General features: G+C 43.3%; 1 protein-coding gene across 1 annotated transcript in view; it reads left to right on the forward strand.

Annotated features, from left to right (window-relative positions):
- cdh31 (cadherin 31) overlaps window positions 1-9,120 on the forward strand; it is a 58,018-nt gene extending 48,898 nt beyond the window's left edge. The window contains exons 13-16 of the mRNA XM_078544468.1: window positions 935-1,159; window positions 4,628-4,758; window positions 7,878-8,018; window positions 8,133-9,120. Of these exons, the coding sequence (XP_078400594.1) occupies window positions 935-1,159; window positions 4,628-4,758; window positions 7,878-8,018; window positions 8,133-8,342 (707 nt within the window). The 3' untranslated portion in view covers window positions 8,343-9,120. The remainder of the gene's footprint in view (window positions 1-934; window positions 1,160-4,627; window positions 4,759-7,877; window positions 8,019-8,132) is intronic.
- Window positions 9,121-23,850: the final 14,730 nt, after the last annotated feature.

Consider the following 23,850-nt stretch of genomic DNA (forward strand, 5'->3'; position numbering starts at 1 on the left):
AGCAATGTTTGTGATGCTAAGACAGAACATTTTAACCACTGATAGCTAGCAGGAGAACTGACCAGTCAATGTCTAAACCTTTCTGATTTGATCTTGATCATTCAACAGAAAATCCACCACCTCAATGTCTCTTAGCTTGTAAAGACAATTTAATTGCCTGTCAAGAACTCCTGGGTTTGGGAGTTGTGATTTAAGAAACTATCAATTGTTAGCTTATTATGGACACCAGGTGGAAACTCTTTCGAGTTACTAACAGTCACAGATTGCAACTTCTTTCGAGTACAATCACAGTTCTTGGTTTTCCGGGAGTGGGACATGAACCCACAACCCTCTGATTCAAAGGCGAGGGTGCTATGAACTGAGCCACACCAGGTGGAATTGCACTGCTTGATATCCTTGGTGATTTTGAGAGCTAAACCTCGTTGCTTTCTGATTAGTGAGCCAGTGCTGTCTGCAAGTTCAGTGATTGGTGTGGGCAGGAAAATCCAAGCTCTCCTGCATGGAGCCAGGCTGGTAGTAATTGGTAGGGAGTGAAGGGGTGGAGGTTATGCCAGCAGTAATTGACAAGATTTCTTGAAGGCTACTTGAGTATTACAGCGTTTCTAGCTGTGTTGTCAGAATAGCCTGCAGCAGTTTCTTTAATGTCCTCTGGCCAGCAGCTGCTACCATTTGGTGAAGCATGTGCTGAGAATAACATAAGGCATCACTTGACATGTTGAAAGGATCATCCTGCCTGAAACAGCCAAGCCCATTTTCAGGATTGTCAAAGATGACAATTGGTGTTGTAGCAGGAATTGGCCATTAATTGCTGCACCATGGATTTTGCTTATCAAAAAAATGTATTTTAGCACATTTCAAGTTAATGAATCATTTGATTGACTAAGAGTCATAAAGCAACATATATAACACCTGGATTTTTTTTTTCCCCCTTCAGCTGATGTGAAGATGTTACAACTGATAAAAGAAATTGACCCTGGCATGTATGAAATTTCTTTGAAAGTAATAGACAGTGGAGAGCCAGAAATGTCTCAAGTCACAGGGCTGCGGATGGAGGTGTGTGACTGTCACGACAACGGAGCATGTAAAGACAGGAGAGCTGCTGCCGCTTTTGGAATATCTGGCATTTTGGCTATTCTGGGAGCTATCTTAGTATTGTTGAGTGAGTATCGTTTACATGCAATTTAAAACAAAACTTGCATCTAAAGAATTAACTTAATAATCTGCACTCTACGTTTTCAACAAATATCCTTTGGAGTAATTTTGAGTAGTCTTACTGTTCGATTCACAAAAGAAAAAAGATTTTTTTTCCCCTGCGTGCTGTAGCATGTGAATATTGATGTAGTGCATGTAATGTTAAACTACTGCATGTAAGTACTAAAGGATCTGAGAATCAGAATGCTACAGCACAGAGCGAGGCCATTCAGCCTATCATGCCTGTGCTGTCTCCAAATAGTCTCACTTCCTTGCCCTTTCTGCATAGCCCTGCATTTTTCCCCTTCGTGTGTTTATTCTGCACCATTTTGAAAGTTGTTACCAAGTCTGCTGCCACCACCCTTTCAGGTAATGCATTCTAGATCATAATGTCTTGCTGCTTCAGGAAAGAAACCTCTGCTCCTTTTGCCAATTACCTGATATCTATGTCCTCTGGTTACCAACCCTCCAACCACTCAAAACAGCATTTACTCTATCAAAACCCTTCATGATTTTCAACATCTATTAAATCTTCCCTCTACCCTTCTCTGCTCTAAAGAGAACGACCCCAGATTCCACTAACGTATTTTAGTTGCCCTTTTTAACCTCACCCTATCTGTCAATAGAAGTAGTGATCAGCATGAGTTTTTATTAATTTCCCCATATATCGCCTGGTTATGGCCTTGGACAGGACCACTGATAGATATTTGCCCTTTACTACCTCCTCCAAATGAAACTCTACTTTGAGGCATGGTCGGCAGAACTACAGCTTCTTGGCCTGTTTGATGAGTATTCCCTTCCTCCAAGATCTTCTGAGGACCAAGACAAGTATTCTGCTATTAGTTACATATATTAGACATGTAACTAATTAAACAGTATGCAAACTCAGCATTCCTGAATAATTAGGATGGTGTACTGTGCCACTTGTGGGGCTGTTTTATATATAATATGAACAGGGCCTTGGAGAGGAGATCTTATCTTTATATGCTACATGGACAGAGGTTTTGTGGCTGAGACATTCAAGCCCGGGTTGTCACAAGTTCAATCCTGATCTATTCAGATTGAGATTTTTAGATATATAAAGGATAAGAGAGAGGCAAAAGTGGATATTGGGCCAGTGGAAAATGACGCTGGAGAAGTAGTAGTGGGGAACAAAGAAATGGCGGAGGAACTGAATAGGTACTTTGCGTCAATCTTCACAGTGGAAGACACGAGTGACATCCCCAAAGTTCAAGAGAGTCGGGGGGCAGAGGTGAGTATGATGGCCATTACCAAGGAGAAGGCGCTAGGAAAACTGAAAGGTCTGAAGGTGGATAAATCACCTGGACCAGATGGATTATACCCCAGAGTTCTGAAGGAAATAGCTGAAGAGATAGTGGAGGCGTTAGTGGCGATGTTTCAGGAATCACTGGAGTCAGGGAGGGTCCCAGAGGACTGGAAAATCGCTAATGTAACCCCCCTGTTTAAGAAGGGAGTGAGGCAAAAGACGGGAAATTACAGGCCGATTGGCCTGACCTCGGTTGTTGGTAAGATTTTAGAGTCCATTATTAAGGATGAGATTTCAGAATACTTGGAAGTGCATGGTAAAATCGGGCAAAGTCAGCATGGTTTCATTAAGGGGAGGTCATGCCTGACAAATCTGTTAGAATTCTTTGAGGAGGTAACGAGTAGGTTAGACAAAGGAGAGCCAATGGATGTTATCTACTTGGACTTCCAGAAGGCCTTTGACAAGGTGCCGCACAGGAGGCTGCTCAGCAAGATAAGAACCCATGGTGTTAGAGGCAAGGTACTAGCATGGATAGAAGATTGGCTGTCTGGCAGGAGGCAGAGAGTGGGGATAAGGGGGTCCTTCTCAGGATGGTGGCCGGTGACTAGTGGAGTTCCGCAGGGGTCAGTATTGGGACCACAACTTTTCACTTTATACATTAATGATCTACATGAAGGAACTGAGGGCATCCTGGCTAAGTTTGCAGATGATACAAAGATAGGTGGAGGGACAGGTAGTATTGAGGAGGCGGGGAGGCTGCAGAAGGATTTGGACAGGTTAGGAGAATGGGCAAAGAAGTGGCAGATGGAATACAATGTGGGGAAGTGTGAGGTCATGCACTTTGGTAGGAAGAATAGAGGCATAGACTATTTTCTAAATGGGGAGAGAATTCAGAAATCTGGAGTGCAAAGGGACTTGGGAGTCCTAGTCCAGGATTCTCTTAAGGTTAACTTGCAGGTTGAGTCGGTAGTTAGGAAGGCAAATGCAACGTTGGTATTTATTTCGAGAGGACTAGAAAATAAAAGCAGGGATGTGCTGCTGAGGCTTTATAAGGCTCTGGTCAGATCACATTTAGAATATTGAGCAATTTTGGGCCCCGTATCTCAGGAAAGATGTTCTGGCCCTGGAGAGGGTCCAGAGGAGGTTCACGAGAATGATCCCAGGAATGAAAGGCTTAACATATGAGGAACGTTTGAGTACTCTGGGTGTATACTTGATGGAGTTTAGAAGGATGAGGGGGGATCTGATTGAAACTTACAGAATACTGAAAGGCCTGGATAGAGTGGACGTGGGGAAGATGTTTCCATTAGTAGGAGAGACTAGGACCCGAGGGCACAGCCTCAGAGTAAAGGGAAGACCTTTTAGAACAGAGATGAGGAGAAACTTCTTTAGCCAGAGAGTGGGGAATCTATGGAACTCATTGCCACAGAAGGATGTGGAGGCCAGGTCATTGAGTGTATTTAAGAGCGAGATAGATAGGTTCTTGATTGGTATGGGGATCAAAGGTTATGGGGAGAAGGTGGGAGAATGGGGTTGAGAAACTTATCAGCCATGATTGAATGGTGGAGCAGACTTGATGGGCCGAATGACCTAATTTCTGCTCCTATGTCTTATGGTCTTATGGTCTATTCAATCCCTGGCCTCCACTGTCAGTCAGAGCAACTGACTTTGGTTCTCATGAGTTTGAAAGAGAGAAAAACAAGACTTACGTTTATTTAGTGTTTTCTCAATCTGGTTGGGGGTGGTCCCAAAGCACTTTACAGCCAATAATGAATCTTTTGAAGTGTGGTTACTCATGTAACCTAGGAACTAAATTGGTCACTTTTTCTTTGTAATTATATCCCTCACATTTTTAAAAATAGGAATGGCATCCTTTTATTGAATTCAACATCCAGCAAATTTGAGAATGTGAAAGGCCATCCATTCTGTTCAAAAGTATTTTTTTAAAAAAAATCATTAAGTAGAAACATACATATGCCTTTTAAATAACCACTGATTTAATCTGAGTAAAGTTTATCTCAGTACAGTTGCTACATGCATTGGGCTGCTGTAATGCTTTCATGTTCATGAGCATACAAGTTATGTAATTTTGTGTGATTATGGTGCCAAATACTGGATCTGAGTTTTGGAATTTAAAAACGGCAATTAAAAAATCAAATTTTCTTTCAGTTTTGGTGCTGCTACTCCTACTCTTTGTAAAGAGGAGGCAAAAAGTCAAAAAGGAGCCCCTACTGCCTGAAGAGGATGTCCGAGACAACGTTTACCATTATGATGAAGAAGGCGGTGGCGAGGAAGACCAAGTTAGTATCAGGGTTTAAAATTAAACTTTTCAAGATAATCTTTACATTGAGTGGTTTACTCTGCACACTTGCACTGGAATCTGTTTTCGACACAGGACCCACTTATGTCTAGTGCAGTATGATTTCATTAGTTGTGAAGTGTATTAGACACTGAACTCTACTATTCTCAGCTGACCTGTGCTCCTCCAAATAGAACTGCATTGTTAAACATGAATCTTGCTATGAAAGATGGCAATATGGGTATACTCTACGAGAGTGTAAATGCATCTTTCAATGGAGGGGTCAACTCCACATGAGCTGGACTAAATGGACACAACATCCAAAAAGTTTTGACTAATCTGCTGTCAATTCCATAATAGGTCATAAATCACTAAAGTTGAAATTTGACTGGTGATCTAGGTCCCAAAAGGCACAAAACCAAAATTCAATGATAATGAATAAACTATTTCATTGATATGTAGAACTGGTTGAACTTCACATTCCAATTACCCAACTTGTATTAAGTCCACATGCCGATAATGGGTTTCAAAGTAAATGGTGAAAGTTATTTTCCAGTGTGAAGAGATTGATTACAACTTTTTTCATCTCGAATGACTGGAAGACAAAGGATGTAGAATGCAGGGCTTTTGAAGGGTTTTCATGTTGGAAGGGTAGCTCCCAATTTTTGCAGGGCTTCAAAGTTTTGTCTATTTGGCTAAGGCCTTTTCTGGTTTGATAGCACTCTTGTGACATGGCTAAATGGTGTCCTAGCATTGATGGCACTGCAACGGAAACCAAAGGCCTTGCGTTTAGAATCACAATGACAAGTTTTGAAATTTGGTTCAATGAATTTGTGTACACAAAATACTTTAAATACTAAGCCTGTCAGGCAGCATCTGTGGAGAGAAATAGAGTTAATGTTTCAGGTCAATGACCTTTCATCAAGATGTGCAGAATGTCATTATGCTGGACTTGCATTCCTAATGCATCAGAACATTTCCATCTCAAACTGGGCGATAGTTGCTTTTTTGCTGTCTCAGAGTGTGACTGCTGATGTAGGGTGATCTGTAATGCGCAATCCAGAGATAAAAGGCTATCCAACTCTGCTACCTAGTATTCCAGGATGGTAAATTTATAATTTACTAAAGTTTCTTTTGTAACCCCACTTTCTTTAATAATTTGATAAGACATTCTCAAAAAAAAATTATTTTTTTTAACTGCACTTTGCTATGAAACCAACTGCATGTGGTGGATCATAAGACATCAATAAAATAGGAATGACTGTAAATAAAATTCTATGACAAAGTTAAATAGGCAGGATGTACATGTTTTGGTACCAAATCAATTTGGGCTTTGACTGTTAAATCCCTAACTTTACTGAATCCAAATTATCCAGTATTCAGAATCTAGAATTAGCAATGTACATTTAAAAATATTGGCCATTTTTCATTCTGGTATTATCCCATTTCTCAAATTGGGCACCAACTAAAATAGAGAATCTGCTAGCCCTGTCAATTGGCAATGGCCTTTGTCAATTCTAATTTCTGAGTGAGCTTGAGTCCTGGCAGCTGGTTCCTTATTGAGTAACTGTAAAAAGAGGACACCTCTACAGGAATTTCTCGGGTTGCGTCCTAGTCCCAAACATCCTCAGCTCTTTATTAATGGACTTCCCTCCAACATAAAGCCAGAAATGAGATGCTTGCTGATGATTGCTCAGTGTTCAGTACCATTTGCAACTCTTCAAACTGAGGCAGTTCGAGCCAATATACAAGACCACCCTGGGCAACATTTCAGTCTTGGGCTGATGAGTGGCACACAAGAGCCAGGCAATTCCTATCTCCAACAAGAGAGAATCTAACCATCCCCCTCTTAATGCTCAATGGCATTACCACTGCTGAATCCCTCACTGTTAATATCATGTGCATTGCCATTGAACAGAAATGTAACTGGACCAGCCATATTAATACTGTGGCTACAAGAGCAAGTCAGAGATTGGAAAGTCTGCAGTGAGTAACTCATATGATGCCCCAGAGCCTGTCCACCATTGACAAGGCACCAGCCAGGTGTGTGATGAAATATTCTCCAGTTGCCTGGTTGAGTGTAGTTCCAACAACACTCAAGAAGCTTGACATCATCCAGGACAAAGCAGCGATCTTGATTAACACCCCATCCACCAACGTAAACATTCACTTGCTTCACCACTGGTGCCCTGATTTCAGTGTGTACCATTTACAGGATGCACTGCAGCAACTCACTCCGGATCCTTTGACAGCACTTTCACTTTCCAAACCCCTGAATTCTACTACCTAGAAGGACAAGGACAGCAGATGCATGAGAACACCAGCACCGGCACATTGTCCTCCAAGTTTCACACCATCCTGACTTGGAATAATATCACCATTTCTTCACTATCACTAGGTTAAAATCCTGAAACTCCCTCCCTAACAGCATTATGGATGTATCTACACCAGATCGACTGACTGCAGCTATTCCAAGGAGACAGCTCACTACCACTTTCACAAGTGCAATTGGAGCTGGGCAATTAGAGATGAGTCTTGTTAGCACATGCCATGAACAAATGTGGGGGGAAAAAATTAGACGCCCTGTGCCATTTTTGGATTTTCCCACCTGGCCACCACCTGTATCGACTCTTGTTCACTAATTCTGAGTGGTATAGGTCAGTTGTCAGCCTTGTCCAATGATAATTAAAGGGATCCTCAGCTATTGGTAGGTAAATCCAGATGGAGCTTTGGAGACATTATTCTGACCGTCATATATTGGTTTTCCACCTTGACAGATGTAAAAGCTTGTACAGTTGCAGCTATAGGTTTGGCACATGATTTCTGCTTTTACTGCTTCTGTTTCAGCTGAGAAATACTCCTCCTTTAAAATGCTGCTGCAGGCTCGACCACCTGATTTCACATCTCAATCTTGGCTGACTGTCCATTGGGAATATGTCTCACTGCCAATCATACAGGTTTTACACTGACTCCCACAGGCTTTTGGCATGCATGTCCAATCCATTTACTGCACACAGATAATCATCCCCAAAACGCCATTATTCCCATGTTAAGTGAACAATGTTTGAAAAAGAACTCCACTCTAATATTGTGTATAACCAGTTTCCACTTGTTTAACAGGATTATGACCTCAGCCAACTGCACAGAGGCCTGGATGCGAGACCGGACGTTGTTCGTAATGATGTGGCTCCGGTACTCTTGGCACCACAGTATCGGCCGCGCCCTGCAAACCCAGATGAGATTGGCAACTTCATTGATGAGGTAAGGCACGAACCATTATCAAAATGTGAAAACTAAAAGCGAATCTTATAACTAGTATTTTTTGTGCAGGAATGTGATTTGTACTTATTTTCTCTTGGTTTTTTTCCGTTACAGAACCTGAAGACAGCTGATAATGATCCAACTGCTCCTCCTTATGACTCCCTCTTGGTGTTTGATTATGAAGGTGGTGGTTCAGAGGCAGAATCTTTGAGTTCAGTGAACTCGTCCACCAACTCTGATTTAGACCAGGATTATGACCACTTGAACAACTGGGGCCCACGCTTCAAAAAACTTGCTGAGATGTATGGTGGTGGGGAAGAATGAGAAAATGGCATTGGACAGCCATTTTGGAGACTCGCTTTTTTTAATCACCTGTAATGCTTAAAAGCAATGTGAATGGGCCACATAAAGGGGAATGAATATGTGGCACTATTTGGTGACAGGTTGGGGTCAAACTGAAATTACACTTGTAACTGATCTTCAGTATTTGAAAGCAAGTTACTAAATTGCCACTAAAATTTAGATGAATAACAAGTTTTTCTAAGCTGGTCAGCATGGATTTACCTGGAGAGCTTTGTTTCCAATAGTCCATGACTCATGTAGTTCAATTTTCCCTAAATCTAAATGAGCCAAAGGTTATTCAATTTTATGTCCTAGTAGATTTTCTTCCTGGTCCAGAATCTTACTACTGAAATCATATATTTTGCAGCATGTTCTTTTCTTTGACAAAGAGACTTAATGTGAAGTATTTAGGAATGCTATAATACATTTTAAAATAGCTTTGTTTTAGTTAAATGTATGTTGCTTTTGTTTCACAGATACAATATTAAATTGATTTCCTTAATTAATTTCCACCACGTGCAGAATTCGGATACATCACCTGTGTACTGCTTGAAAAGACATTGTTAAATCAAACTATCATAGCTACTGGCCAAAATTGTTATAAGTTGACAGCACATGTGTTCTCAGGAAATATTCATTTGAGTTTTTAGGAAAAGCCAAACTTTATTTTTAAAAAGTAACTATTTCCCCCTTTTTATGTGCTAACACCTTGGGTAGTCAAAAATAAAATTCAAAAGAATAAAATCCTTCTTTTATATCACGGGTTTGAAGCCTGGTTTTGTGATTTAACAGGTAGGCATTGAGTTGCTTGACTTGAGTTGAAATCATGCATTTTCTAAGTAAGTAGTTTAACTATTGTATGGTTTTATATAACCATTGCAGTGTATGCACATTTGAGCAGCAATGTGCTTTATATGGATTGTGCTATTAGCCCATAATTTTAAATGTCAATGCCTAATGATTGGTATTGTAATCTAAATTCTCAGATTGCAACTCCAGCATTATATACAATGGAAAGGAGATGGGGTATATTTGGAACAGCAATTGGGAATCTAAAGTTTGGATTCTCCAAATTTTAGATATTCTTAACTGAAAGAGACTTTTACGTGAGCAAGAAACTTGCACTAGAGATTCTGATGCATTTGGAACCTGGAAGTTATAGGTTCTATGTGTTATCTCTTTCACCCCATTCTCACCTTAAACCCAGTCTTCAATGCAAGTGAAGATTTTTGATAGGAAACTTAAAATAGGTCAGTCTGTACATGAAAATGTGCATCTCATTTTAAAGCAATTCAGGCACAAACAGATTCTATTTCATTTCTTTTTTTCTACACCCCGCATGTTTGGGTCAGTTTGGTTTTAAATCCATACTGACAAGCAATTACCTCTTTGTGACTAATACATGTTAACTTGAGTCATGCTGGAAGACTAAACTATTTGTTCATTCTTGTTGGAGCTCTCAACACAGCACTCATGTCGATAAAAGTTTATTTTTCCTTATTGTAGAATTTTATAATTTTTGCTAAATTCTGTCTTTAGTTAAGGATATAATTTGAATGATGTGCATTGCAATGCAGACACTTGGATAAGTGTGGAGTGCAGTTTTAGGCACACTTCAGTAAACTTCAATGCTGGTGAAAGGGTTCGATCAAAATAGTCACTGCTAATTTTTCTACCTGTTAGATTGAGCATGGTCTGGTATTCAAAAGAAAATAATTGCTGACAACCAAAGCTAGTGCCTTTTTTTAGTGCCTTTTGAAGTTCACTGTAAACTGTATAATGTACTGGAATGCCTTTGGATATTTTTTCTGAAATGGCCATTTCAATTTATTTTTAATTTGCTCTGCTATTGACTACAGTAGTGATGTGTGTTCTTTTTTAAATAAATTTTTATAACACATTTAGCTTTGATTCTGCAGACTTTCCCTGATTTTGGTCAACCTGTTTAGTTTATAATCATGTTAGAATTTTAGGGAGTTATTTTCAAATAAGTACTGAATTAAATTAAATGAGCTATATATATAATGGTGAAAGGGCAGCACTCATCGCTGACCTTGATAAAGCTCTCTACAAAGATCTAGTGGGCTCTGTGGTGTCCCTGTCTCTCTCTCCACCCCCCCACCCCACCCCATTGTGAAGTGGCTTTCATTCTAGCACCATCTATGGGGATTCTGTCACAAAGTAGGCAAAGTGAAGTCATCAAGCAGACTGAGCAGCCAATCAACTTGAAGAACTCTCTCAAACAGGAAACCAGGCTGGAAATGTCCCTCGTCTTCTAATAGCCAACATTTCAGTTTGCTTCCTGGATTTAAGAGGTCTGGAATGATGGACTGCCACGTTATAAAAACATCATGACCGTCCCCAGGGGATCTGGTGTACATCTGCATGAACCTCTGCTCATGGTTGCACCAGAGCTGAACATTGATGGCAATAATGTCTTGTATTTGATTGTGTGAGCTAAGCTAGTTCATATTTGAGCCCAATCAGCTCTTCACCATATGCACACTTTCTAGCAAGGGCCACTGGATTGCAATCAGAAGCTGGAACCCTGGTTGGTTTTTCTCTCCCCCACCTGGGTGGCTGAGGCATTTGGAGCACCCCAAAAACTACATTGGCTGAGATCAACTATGTAGCTCTGAGAATCAAAGTTGAGACAAACCAGTGTGCAGTTTTACATCCCCTTGATTGTTCAATCAGTAAAGGCATTTTGCTTCAATAAAGGGATTTATTTCTCAGAATGAAGTTAACAGTACATCTAGGAGGCAACTACACTGACTACTAGATATTACCAAGGTTAACATTGCAAAGAAAAAATATGAGTCATATAATTGTTTCATTGAACCCTTTAACCTTCTATTTCCTATTCTATAGCATGTTCCCGGGGGGGGGGAAAGAACACATTTGTGAACCAGGATAAGATTTGGGTGGTACAGTTAGTTAGACGGCAGTTATTTAATTTCCAGAACCTGGGCTTGAATCCAATGCTGAAAAAGTGTCCAAGGTCTTTATCTGCTGGCTGTTAATGGATTGTATTAACTGAGATGGAGCAATCTCAATCCAGCTTCTAAATTATGTAAGGAGACACAATGTATCAACATTTTGCAAAATCTGGTATTGATTTAGCAATCCTGCTTGGATGCCAATATCATGGACTGGATGGGAAAACAAATATTTGTACTGGTTATAATCGGTACTGATTTGAGGTTGAGGTGCACAATGGTGACCTATAGGGGAATTTGTTATTATGCTGTTTTCATTTATGATCTGATAATGACTCATGCTGCCAATAAGGTGGCAAGAGGGTGGGAAAGTCCAAAAATAATTCTCAGATGACTTATGGGAATCTGTTATCTCAATTAAGTGACAAAACGTTTTAAGCATAGATTTCTCATGAAATTGACTCCAAATCGAAGTCTAGAATTAGGCTTCATTTATCACAGAAGAATATTTTTAATGCTTCTGTTGTTGTGGTAGGTTTAGAATGGAAAAAGCGCATGTTAAATCAGTTCTCTATGCCCTATCTTAATATGTGGATTAGAGGCTTGAGTAATTACATAAAATGATCCCAGAACTCCTTGCTCTTTTTAACGCAGACGATTCTCCCCTTCTATAAAAGTACACAATTGGCTTCCATTCAGTGTCCCTTGTGATAGCACACCTAAAAGAAGGAACTTCCAAGTGCAGGGAATTGCGAGTAAAGCCTAAGATCTACAACTCAATGGCACCAAAAGCTTTAAATTGTAAGCATCTACCTGGAACCTGTCACTTTATAGTGTGTTACATCAGGCAATATTACAAAAATCTCTGCATTTTTTGATTTGTCCATGGGATGTGGGCATCACTAGCTAAGCCAGCATTTATTGCCCATCCCTAGTTGCCCTTCAGAAGGCGGTGGTGTGCTGCAGCCTTAAGCCGCTGCAGTCCATGTAGTGTGGGAACACCCACAGTGCTGTTATGAAGGGAGTTATAGCATTTTTATCTAGCAACAATGAAGGAATGGTGATGGTCCTAGGTCAGGATCATGTGTGAACTGGATGGGAACTTGCAGGTGGTTATGCTTCCATGCATCTGCTGCCCTTGTCCTTAAAGGTCATGGGTTTGGAAGGTGATACTGAAAGAGCCTTGGTGAGTTGCTGCAGTACATCTTGTAGCTGGTAGACACTGCTGCCACTGTGCATCGGTGGTGGATGGGGTGCCAATCAAGCAGGCTGGATGGTGTTGAGCTTCTTGAATGTTGGAGCTGCACTCATCCAAGCAAGTGGAGGTTATTCCATCACACTCCTGACTTGTGCCTGTAGATGGTGGACAGGTTTTAGGGAGTCAGGAGGTGAGATACACCCCATAGAATTTCTAGCTTCTGACCTGCTGTTGTAGCCACAGTATTTATATGGCTAGTTCAGTTTAGTTTCTGGTCGACAGTAATGCCCAGGGTGTTGATGGCGGTTGAAACAATCATAATCTTCCACAATGTTAAGGGGAGATCGTTAGGCTCTCTCTTGTTGGAGAGGGCCATTGCTTGGCATTTGGGTGGTGTGGCTGTCGTCAGCCCAAGCCTAAATTTTGTCCAGGTCTTGCTGCATTTGAACATGGGTGGAAATTTTCCGTGCCCGCTGGTGTCGGGCATGCTTGTCAGCGTGAGCAGACAATATGTGAGAAGGCCAAAAATTGGTTTCACGGCATCATGAAACCAGTTTGCAATCGTCAACTCAGCCCATCAATGGCAGGCTGCGTTTCCCACCAGCAGAGGTCGGAAACCTCATTGTAATATGTTTGTATATCATAAGGCTAGCCCGCTGGACTCATTGCACCCCACCCCACCCCCGCAACAAACACACTGGATCATCTGCCTACATTGGTGTGGTTGCAAGCTGACGTCTTTCACAACTGCACACAAGTGACGTGCACCTGGTGAGCTGCACTTCGCTTGGGATTTCGAGGTTTGTTTACCTACCTTGCTTCAAGCAGCACTCATGGTCATTAATTCCAGGCTTCGCAGACAGCACCACATCACTTTTAGGGGGGCTCATGGGCAGGTCTCTACCTACCAGACCAGCCATAAGGTGCAGTTGGCTTTGTATGGCTACAGGGCTAGGGCTTGCTTTGAGAAGGGGGAGAAGTGGCCTCAGGCAAGGTGAGAGGCTGCAGGGTGAGGGCTGTACTGGGGAAGGGGTATCCCAAGGTTTGTGTGGGAGCACAAATTGATCTCAAGATGGTGAGGGCTGAGGCAGCGGTCTACAGAGCAGATGAGGCCAAATGGAGATGTGAGGGTATGTGCAAAAGAGTGAGTGGTGATGTCCCTTGAGCTGGCAGTGAGTGAGATGCCAGGAAATGTATGGTGGACTTGAGTGTGCAAGTTTAGAGTGATGAGATGGTTGCCTTACCCTGGCAGCATGGGTGAGATCATTCATCCTCTATCTGTGTTGGATGGCCAACCTCTCCAGTGCAGCATTGGCACTGATCGCCACTGCCTCCCAAGCTGGAATAGTAATGTTGCTGCCCCTTCTGCGGCTAGAGCAAGGGTAGAGAACATCACAGAGGGTCTCCAAAGCGACTAAAAGGTGCTCAAGGGATGTATCATTAAGCCTGAGGGCTGCAGACGTCTTGCCTTTTGGGGCCATGTCTTACAGCAGTCCTGAGCTGAAATCACTGAGAGGTGTGCACAGATCTGTACTCTAAATTTGGCACATGGTGTGATGAAGCAGCAAGATGATGGCGTGGTGGGTGACTCGGAGTCCTCCCGCCATCGAAACGGCATGTTTCACGGGAATGCATAATGAATGCGGCAGGTTTGGGATGATACGGCGTGAGAAGCCGCCATTGCGGCCGGCAGGTAAAATGTCGTTTTACCCACCCGCTACCGTATTTAGCACAAATCTGGGACCATTCCGCCCATGGACTACTTTAGTTGTGAAAGGTGCTGAATCATCCATGAACAATCCCACTTCTAACCTTATGATGGAGGGAAGGTCATTGATGAAGCAGCTGATGATGATTGAGCCTAGGACACTACCCTAAAGAATAGGGTTGTCCCATGACTGAGGTGATTGACCTCCAACAACTCCAATCATCTTCCTTTCTGCTAGGTATGACTCTGAGTGGAGAGTTTTCCCCTGATTCCTGTTGACTTCAGTTTTGCTAAGGCTCCTTTCCATCACACTCGATCTAATGCTATCTTGATATCAAGGGCAGACACACTTACTTCACCTCTTGAGTAAGCTCTTATGTTCATTTTGGACCAAAGCAGTAATGAGGTCAGTAGCTGAGTGGTTCTGGCGGAACCCAAACTGAGCATCAGTGAGTAGGTTATTGCTGAGTAAGTGCCATTTGATAGCACTGTCAATGATCCCTTCCATTAATTTGCTGATGATTGAGGGTAGGCTGATAGGTTGTTAACTGGCCCATTTGGATTTGTCCTGCTTTTTGTGAACTGGGAATATCTGGGCAATTTTCTACATTGATGGGTGGATGCCAGTGTTGTAGCTGTACTGTAACAGCTTGGTTAGGGGCGCAGCTAGTTCTGGAGTACAAGTCTTCAGCACTGTTGTCAGAATGTTGTCAGGGTCCATAGCTTTTGCAGCATCCAGTGCCTTCAGCCATTTCTTGATATCACATGGAGTGAATCAAATTGGCTGAAGACTGGCATCTGTGATGCCGGGCACCTCAAGAGGAAGCCGAGATGAATTATCCACTCATCAATTCTAGCTGAAGGTGATTGCAAATGCTGCAGCCTTGTCTTTTTGACTGATGTGCTGCAGCTTCTCCCATCATTCAATGAGAATGAGTATATTGTTTAATTGTCACCACCATTCACAACTTGATGTGGAAGGACTGCAGAGCTGAGATCTAATCCGTTGGTTATGGGATCGCTTAGCTCTGTCTATCGCATGTTGCTTCCGCTGTTTGGCATGAGGTAGTCCCGTGTTGTAGCTTTTTTTTTTGTAAAAATATACTTTATTCATAAAATATCTGAAAAAAAACAGTACAAAACATTTTGAAATGGCCATCACAGTGCAATGATATTCAAGTTATCTACTTAGATGATGTTGCACTCAGAGGTGCTTCAATACGATTGTGATACATGTAATATTCACTGTAAACATTCAATGTGGGCCATACAGCCCGAGGGGTTATACACCGTTACCAGTCCCTCCGTGCACTATGGCTGAAAGGCGTTAGACAGTGGCCTTTCCCCATTGTGTCTTTGCAGTGGCTGCCCCGACCTTTAGTGCGTCCCTCAGCATGTAGTCTTGGACCTTGGAACATGCCAGTCAGTAACACTAGATCGAGGACAACTCTTCGAACTGGAAGGCCAACAAGTGTTGGGCAGACCAAAGAGTGTCTTTCACGGAGTTGATGATCCTCCAGTTGCAGATGATATTCATCTTGATGTGCATCCCTGGGCACGTCCCGTAGAGCGCAGAGTTCTGCGTCAGGGAGCTGCTCGGGATGAACCTCGACAAAAACACTGCATCTCTCTCCATACCTACTTTGCAAAGGCACATTCCACAAGGATGTGGACATTGGTCTCTTCCCCATCACAGCCACCTCAAGGGCAACATGCAGAGGGTGTGAGACTCCGGGCATGTAGGAAGGATCTGACGGGGAGGGCCTTTCTCACCACCAGCCAAGCTACACCTTGGTGCTTGTTTGAAAGTGATGATGAGGCTATCTGCCAAATTACTTTGACTGGCTCCTCAGGATCAGGGTCTGACAGGATCCACCACCTCCTTTTCCTGCAGGGTCTCTATGATGTTACGTGCAGATCACTTGCCTGATGAGTTTGTGGTCAAAGGTGTTTCTCTGCATAAATTTTTTCACAAGGGACAGGTGGTACGGCATGGTCCAACTACTTGGAGCATTCCACAGCAGCGTGGGCAGACCCATCCTTTCCAACACCGAGGACAGGTAGAACCTCAGCACATAGTTACACCTGGTGTTTGCGTACCGAGGGTCTGTGCACAGTTTGATGCAGTGTAGAGAAAATACCATTTTTCCAATTTTACTGTGGGATACAGTGAAGCAGGCTTCTGGAAGCTGTGTGTGTGTGTGTGTAACTAATTTAATTAAATTGAAGACAGTCAGACTGCAAGGTTTAAATCATTAAATGGCTAATTTAAAAGCAGGCATTTTTGAAGTGGAGATGAACAAGCTAAGTTGGGATACCAGTAGATACATGAATAGGAATTTGCATTAGGAGATAAATGAGGAGTTGAGTTTTTAGCTGTTGAATTTCAAAGAGAAATAAAAGGAAGTTTTTATTTTTCCCGAAAGTAGTGGCCATAAAGACAACATGAAACGTTTTTATATTTTGGGAAAGGTAATTTCCAAAGAAAGTTAAGAACAATGGGTTTGAAGATGAAAGAGAAAAAATATATTTAAGAAAAGATTGAAAGCTGTATGAAAGGTGTGGCCATGTGATCTTGAAGAGTGTGCTGTGCAAGGACAGACTGGTGAAGTAAGCAGCCTCTAGCCACCCCAGAAAAGCGTTTGTTCCAGAAAACAAGGTTTTGTTACAAGCCTTGGATTTCCATTGTTGAGGGAGAGGGAGAGAGGTGCCTGTGAAATACCACCCCTTTGGCAACAGTGGGTGCCTTGCAGTAATATTACTGAATTTTTTATAGATTAAGAATCTACAAGGAATGTTGCCTGGAAAAGGTTGTTTATTTGTGAGTCTAGCTAAGTAGAAATCTTTAGGGAAATGTTATAGAACTAAGCTTAGCTGTGTAACTGTAATCTTGTGTGTTTAAGTTTTCTTTTCTTTTGTTAATAAATATATTCATTTAATATTTAAAATCTCCAAAAGTGGTAGTGGAATCTTTACTTATGACTTCAGTACACATACCTTCTCATAATAAATACAAATTGCAAAATCGTTGTGACAGCTTGACCAATTTTCCCTTTGGGATTTGGTCAGCCCAGCAATTACCATCTACCATATCATAACAGCAGCCACACAGAAGGGTGGCCATTCAGAATGAGGGCGATGTTAGGCACATTTTTTTCCGTTTTATCTAGAGGTTTGTACATTGTATGCCTGCAAACTTTGTCCATTTTCAACCTCTAGATAAAGCAGAAGATGACTTGAGTGATTGCCACAGTGCAGGAGTAAGGAATGGGCTGATCTGTACCACGTACAGCAACACTGAGAGTGCCTCACACCTAATGACCAGGTTCTTACCCACAATGGAGAGGAAGCATCACTCCTACATGCCCAGTTCTTTTTTGACCATAGCCACTCGCTCCTTCCAGTTTCTAACACATGCCCTGGTCCCTCCGAACCATATCCCCAGCACCTTCAGGCAGTCTGACCTGACGGTGAAGGGGACAAAGGATCAGTTAGCCTAGTTTCCAAAGAACATCGCCTCGCTCTTGCAATGGTTTACCTTGGCTCCCTAGACCAATTCAAACTTGTTGCAGATGCTCATCAGTCTGCGCACTGACAGTGGATCCGAGCAGAAGACAGTGATATCGTCCATGTACAGTGAGGCTTTGACCGGAGTGACTTCACTGCCTGGGGTCATCACTCCTTTAATGCCTGAATCCTTCCTGATGGACTCAGCAAAGGGTTCTCTGCAATACACGAACAGGACAGGGGAGAGGGGGCAACCCCACCTGACTCCAGACTTGATCAGAAAATTTTCTGATTCCCACCCAATGATTGAAACTGCACTACTGATGCTTGTGTAGAGCAGTTGAATCCAATTGCAATTCCATCCCTAAACCCCATTTTGGAGAGCACATCCATCATGTAGGTGTGCGATACTCTGTCAAAAGCCTTCTCCTGGTTCGAGCTGATGAGGCAGGTGTCCATCTCCCTTAGTCAGCTCATCCAGAGTTAGCAGTTTGTCCAGATCCTCCTCTGTACTTTCATCTAAGACCTCCATCATAGAGGACAGGAAGGACTGGGAGGCCGTGCTGTCTGTGAGCGTCATGTCATACAATCTGGCATAAAAGGATTTGCTGATCCTCAAAATGTCGGACTGTGATGACTTTACTGAGCCATCTTCTCCCTTCAGGCTGCTGATCACAGAGCTCTCTCTGTGTGTACCTTTTGGAAGGAGAAACGTGAGAATGTATCATCCTGCTCCACAGAGTGGACTCTGGACCGGAAGATGATCTCTGAGGCCTCCAAGGCAAAGAGTGATGCTTGCTGGTTCCTCACCTCTTGGAGGTTCTCCTTGGCATCGACCCCCATCGACTGCAGCCAAAGTAGGTTCTGCAAGTTTTTCTGGAGTCGGGACATTTCCCTCTGTTCCTTTCTATCCTTCTGAACACCTCTGAGGATGAAAAACCTCTTTGTCCTTGATTGCTCCCCACCAGTATGTCATGGACTCAAAGAGGGGTTTCACGGTTCTCCAACCTTTGTAATCATTTGAGTTCCTCACTGTTTTCTGGGGTCAACAGTTTCACGTTAATCTTCCATGTCCCCCTGCCAACCCTCTGGTCTTCTTGTGTGACTGTTGGCCAGTAGGAGGCAGTGGTCAGAGAAGAACACTGGCTTGACATCGGTAGATCTGACCACGAACGCTTGGGACACAAACAGGAAGTCTATCCTGGAACGGATGGACCCATCTGCAGGTACAACAGGTAATACGGAAGGCAAATGGAATTTTGGCATTTATTGCTAAAGGAATAGAGTATAAAAATAGGGAAGCGTCGTTGCAACTGTACAAGGCATTGGTGAGTCCACACCTGGAGTACTGTGCACAGTTTTGGTCCCCTTACTTGAGGAAGGATGTAGTTGCATTGGAGGTGGTTCAGAGGAGGTTCACTAGATTGATTCCAGAGATGCAGGGCTTGTCTGATGAGGAGAGATTGAGCAGTTTAGGCCTATATTCGCTAGAGTTTAGAAGGATGAGAGGAGATCTAATTGAGGTATATAAGATGCTAAAGGGGATAGACAAAGCAGACGTGGAGCAGATGTTTCCCCTTCTGGGGCATTCTAGACCGAGAGGCCATAGTTTTAGGCTAAGGGGTGGTAGATTTAAATTGGAGATGAGGAGGAATTAGTTTTCTCAAAGGGTTGTGAATCTGTGGAATTCACCACCTTAGAGTGCAGTGGATGCTGGAACGCAGAATAAATTTAAGGAGGAGATAGACAGATTTTTAATTAGTAATAGGTTGAAAGGTTATGGGGAGAGGGCGGGAAATTGGAGTTGAAACCGAAATGAGAACAGCCATGATCGTAATGAATGGCTGGGCAGACTCGAGGGGCTGAATTGCCCCCTCCTGCTCCTAGTTCTTATGTTCTTATGTCTGGCTGCGACCAGGTGTATCTACGCTGCAGGGTTGCTGAAGACGTCGTGCAGCTTGACATCCTTCACTGTTTCCATCAGGAGTCTGGACTTGGCATCCAGTCTGCTGTCAGCCCTGCCGGATCGGCCATGCCGGATCGTCCAGCCGCATCGATGATGCAGTTGAAGTCACCGCCTGGAATGACCGGCCTGGAAGTCACCAGCAGCAGTGGGAGCGGCTGAAGGACAGCCAGCCACTCGCTGTCTTGAGCCGGGGTGAACACGTTAATTAATCGGACAGGAGCATTATTGTACTTTACGTCTGCTATGAGGAGGCGCCCGCCCACCACCCCTTTAACTTCGGAGATGGTAAAGTTGCCTCCCCGCAGCAGAATATCCAGGCCGGAGGAACGTGCATCATTTCCACCTGACAAGATCGATGGCCCATGGGACCACCATTGGAACCATTGTCTGTAGGAGCTGAGGTGTGGCGTCGCACACTCATGCAGAAACTGCAGGTCAGCTTTGACCTTGGCAAGGTAATCCAAGGTCGTAACACATCGCATAGTAGATTTAATGCTACTCACATTAATAGACAGAATCTTTTTAAAGTGTTAAAGTAAACCCCATTTTAAAGTGTTTTGTCGCTTACCAGACCTGTTGTCTTTGACAGTTCCAGTCCTTGGGTCAGGTCCTGCATATCCATAATGTTCACAAATTGTCTCACTTTTGTTGGGCTGAGGAAACCGCCCTGAACCGCCTCATTGGAAATGTTCCACCTGGGTGACATCGGGAGGTTCATGCGAGGAGCGAGGTTTGGATAGTCCTCTTTTGGAGACAACTTTCCCATCCATTCTCCCTCAGGAATATTGGTGCTCCCAGCTTCCCAAAGCTAGGGTGCGCTGAGCGTTTCACTGCTCCTGGATTCTTGGAGCTGGGGTGAGCTGGTCTTTTCACTTTGAGGCCAAAGTTGGGGTGTGTTGGTCTCTTTGTCATTTCCAATGTTGTGGAGCTCGGGTATCTCCTCCTCCACCTCTCTGGAGCTGTGCCACTTCTTCTGTAGGTGCCGCCCTTGCCTTTCTTCATTTAAAGAGCAACAGCCCCTGTCATCCATGTCAGATGGGAGATGCCTCCTGCCGATCATCTGGGAAGTGGCTTGGTCCCTTCTTGGATCTTTCCTCCTTTTCTTCTTCCTCACCAGCTGACAATCGCCCGGTTGATCCTCTGCTGGTTACCTGTCCATTGATTCGCTCTGCTGAGTAGTGGGAGGTTCGGGGTTGGTGCTGTTGTTTGGCTGTCTGCTTCCACACTCTTTTCCTTCCTCCTGCCTCTCCCTCTGTCCCCCTTTGTCCTATTCTGCTCACTGGAGTCTTTGGTGGGTGGAGGTTTGCAAGTCCCCTTGGCATTATTCACATTCATAGTTTCATCTGCTTGCCCCTACTTGGTTTTCGCTGCCTGTGCATAAGTGAGACAGTGTTTGGGGAAGGCCTGTAGAAATGGCCTGCCCCACCACACAGGTTGCAGCACTTAGTCTGCTTGCAGTCCTTTGTCTGATGCTTTTCCTGCTTGCAGTTCTTGCAGATGATGGCACTGCATTTGGCCGCCCCATGACCAGATTTGCCGCAGGAGCGACAAACTTTGAGCTGCTCAGCATTGACAAGGTTGCCACAGCTTCCCCGATAGTGAATCTGGAGGGATGGTGGAAAATTGCTCCTTGACCATCCATCTTGAGAGTCACCTTGACCTGCCATTTGCTGGTCCAAATCCCGAAGGCATTCTTGGCCTCAGTGCAGTTCCCAACCGTGTACCTGGTGAGGAAGGAGAGCACATCACCAACAGGAACATGGGGGTTGTAGAGGTGCACAGTCACTAAGTAGTCCTGTTATGATAGCAGAGTAAACAGCATTTATGCTGTGAGAATTCTCAGCTGTGGTGGTTCTACCTTCTCCTCGAACACCTCCTGGAACTTCATGCAGGCAGCAATGTTCTTGAAGGCCACGTCAAAGTATCCAGTGCTGGGGAGGTCCTGCAGACAGTAGATGTCTGCAGCTTCAAATCCACAGGATTCCAAAAGGATTCTTTTAATGAAGAAGGCACAGTCAATGTGTGTACCTCCTTCACTGTCTTTCACCGCCACCCTAAAGGTGTTACATGGTTTGGGGCTCGATTGGTTGCAGCCATCACCTCTTTGAGTTCCCGATGTGTAGCTTCACCGGGTTGATACCTCATTTTTAGGTGCTGCTTCTGGCATGCCCTCCTGCACTCTTCATTGAACCAGGATTGATCCCCTGACTTGGTGGTAATGGTAGAGTGGGGGATATGCCAGGCTATGAGGTTACAGATTGTAGTTGAGTACAATTCTGCTGCTGCTGATGGCCCAATGCGCCTTATTGTTGCCCAGTCTTGAGTTGCTAGATCTGTTTGAAATCTATCCCATTTACCATGGTAGTAGTGCCACACAACACGATATTGGCATCCAATGTGAAGGCGGTGCTTGGACTCCACAAGGACTGTGCAGAGTGTCACGACTCACTGGGTATAGTGTGCTGGAATCTCAAGCCCCACTGTTCCCCGAACCGCAACAAATGTGAAAAGTTTGACCAAACCACCAGATTGCCAATTCTACCCAACTGCTTAATTTAGGTTAACAGAGTACGAGTACCAGGTTTGTAAACTTAATAAGTAAATAACTGTTTTTTGAACAAATTGTCTTTAACTAGTGGCAAAAGAAAGTAATATGAACTGCTAACCTCTAACTCAATAATTTAAACTCTAGCCCTTCTTAAACTCCTGTACACAGACACAGAAGACACACAAAACATGGATTTTAAGGGTGAGATAAAACAGTTCAATAGCACCAATCTGGACTACAGGATTAGATGGGTTGATTTTGATTGATGTCTTCCAAATTCCTTGCAGTTTGTTGTTGATGACATGAGGTGGTCTCCCAACACTTTTAGTCTGTGGTTCACTGGTTGAAAAACTTGTTGTTCAATGTCTCTACTGGTGATTTTTCCTCTTTTCCCCTTGACAGAGGTTTTTAGAGAAAGCAGGTTACAGAGATGTGAGGGATAGCCAGCTAGCTATTATGGCAGAATTGCTGGAATCTTACAAACACAGGAAAGAGAGGTTTCAGGTCTGCCCTCTTTGCAGGCTAAGAGTGGTTCTTCCTGCACTATTACCACACAAAACCTTGGTCACCTGGTCAGGGGCCAGTTAGAATGCTGTCATTAGGCAGTTCCCCCTAGGAATCCAGGGTAGATTAGTGTTTCTTTGTTATGGTGTTGGACATAAACTTGAAAGTGGTGAAGAGACAACAACAATGCAAAAGTTTCTTTTTCTACTGTAGAGTACTTCCTATGATATTTGTAATAGAACTGCACCTACCCTCAATTCACTAGCATCAACCGCCATTTTGAAAGGCTTGGTAAAGTCAGGGAAGGCCAACACTGGTTAATTTATTAAGATTGCCATCAGCTTTTCAAAGGCTGCTTGGCATTCTGATGATCATACCACTTTTGCCTGTTTTCTTAACAGATTGGTTAGAGGTACAGCAATGCTGAAATTAGTCATAAACTTGCTATAAAACTCACACATTCCCAAAAACCTTATAATTTTTCATTTGGTTTTAGGAATGGGAAATTCTATTAGAACGTTCACTTATGCCGTTCTAGGCAACACCTGCCCTTGTCTGCTATGTGACCTAGGTAAGTTACCCTTGTTTTTGCAAATTCACTTTTGGCCAGATTTATGACTAAGCCAGCTAACCGCAATTGCTTAAATAGATCCTCTAAATTGCTTTATATGTTCTTCCCGTGTGTTACCATATATGACGACATCATCTAAATAAACCACACAGCTAGGTACGTCAGATATGACTCGAGTCATAAGTCTCTGGAATGTAGTTGGGGCGTTTTTAAACCCAAATGGAATGACTGGACGTTGATACAAACCACTTGATGTAACAAGGGCGGATATTCCTTTGCCTTTAATGTTAATGGCACTTGCCAGTACCACTTCAATAGGTTAATTTTAGAAAGAAATGAGGCACTGCCCACCCTATCAATGCAATCCTCTAACTGAAGAATCGGATATGAATCTGTCTTCGTTACTACATTCACTTTCCTATAGTCTATACAAAATCAAGTGGATCTATTCAGTTTAGGAACCAACATGACCAGTGAGCTCTAGCTGCTTTGGCTGGGCTCGATCAATTTATTTTTCAGCATATATTTGATCTCTGTTTCTAACTGAGC

The sequence above is a fragment of the Cetorhinus maximus genome, chromosome 6 (genome assembly GCF_964194155.1).
Source record: "Cetorhinus maximus chromosome 6, sCetMax3.hap1.1, whole genome shotgun sequence".
In the NCBI taxonomy this organism is placed as follows: Eukaryota; Metazoa; Chordata; class Chondrichthyes; order Lamniformes; family Cetorhinidae; genus Cetorhinus; species Cetorhinus maximus.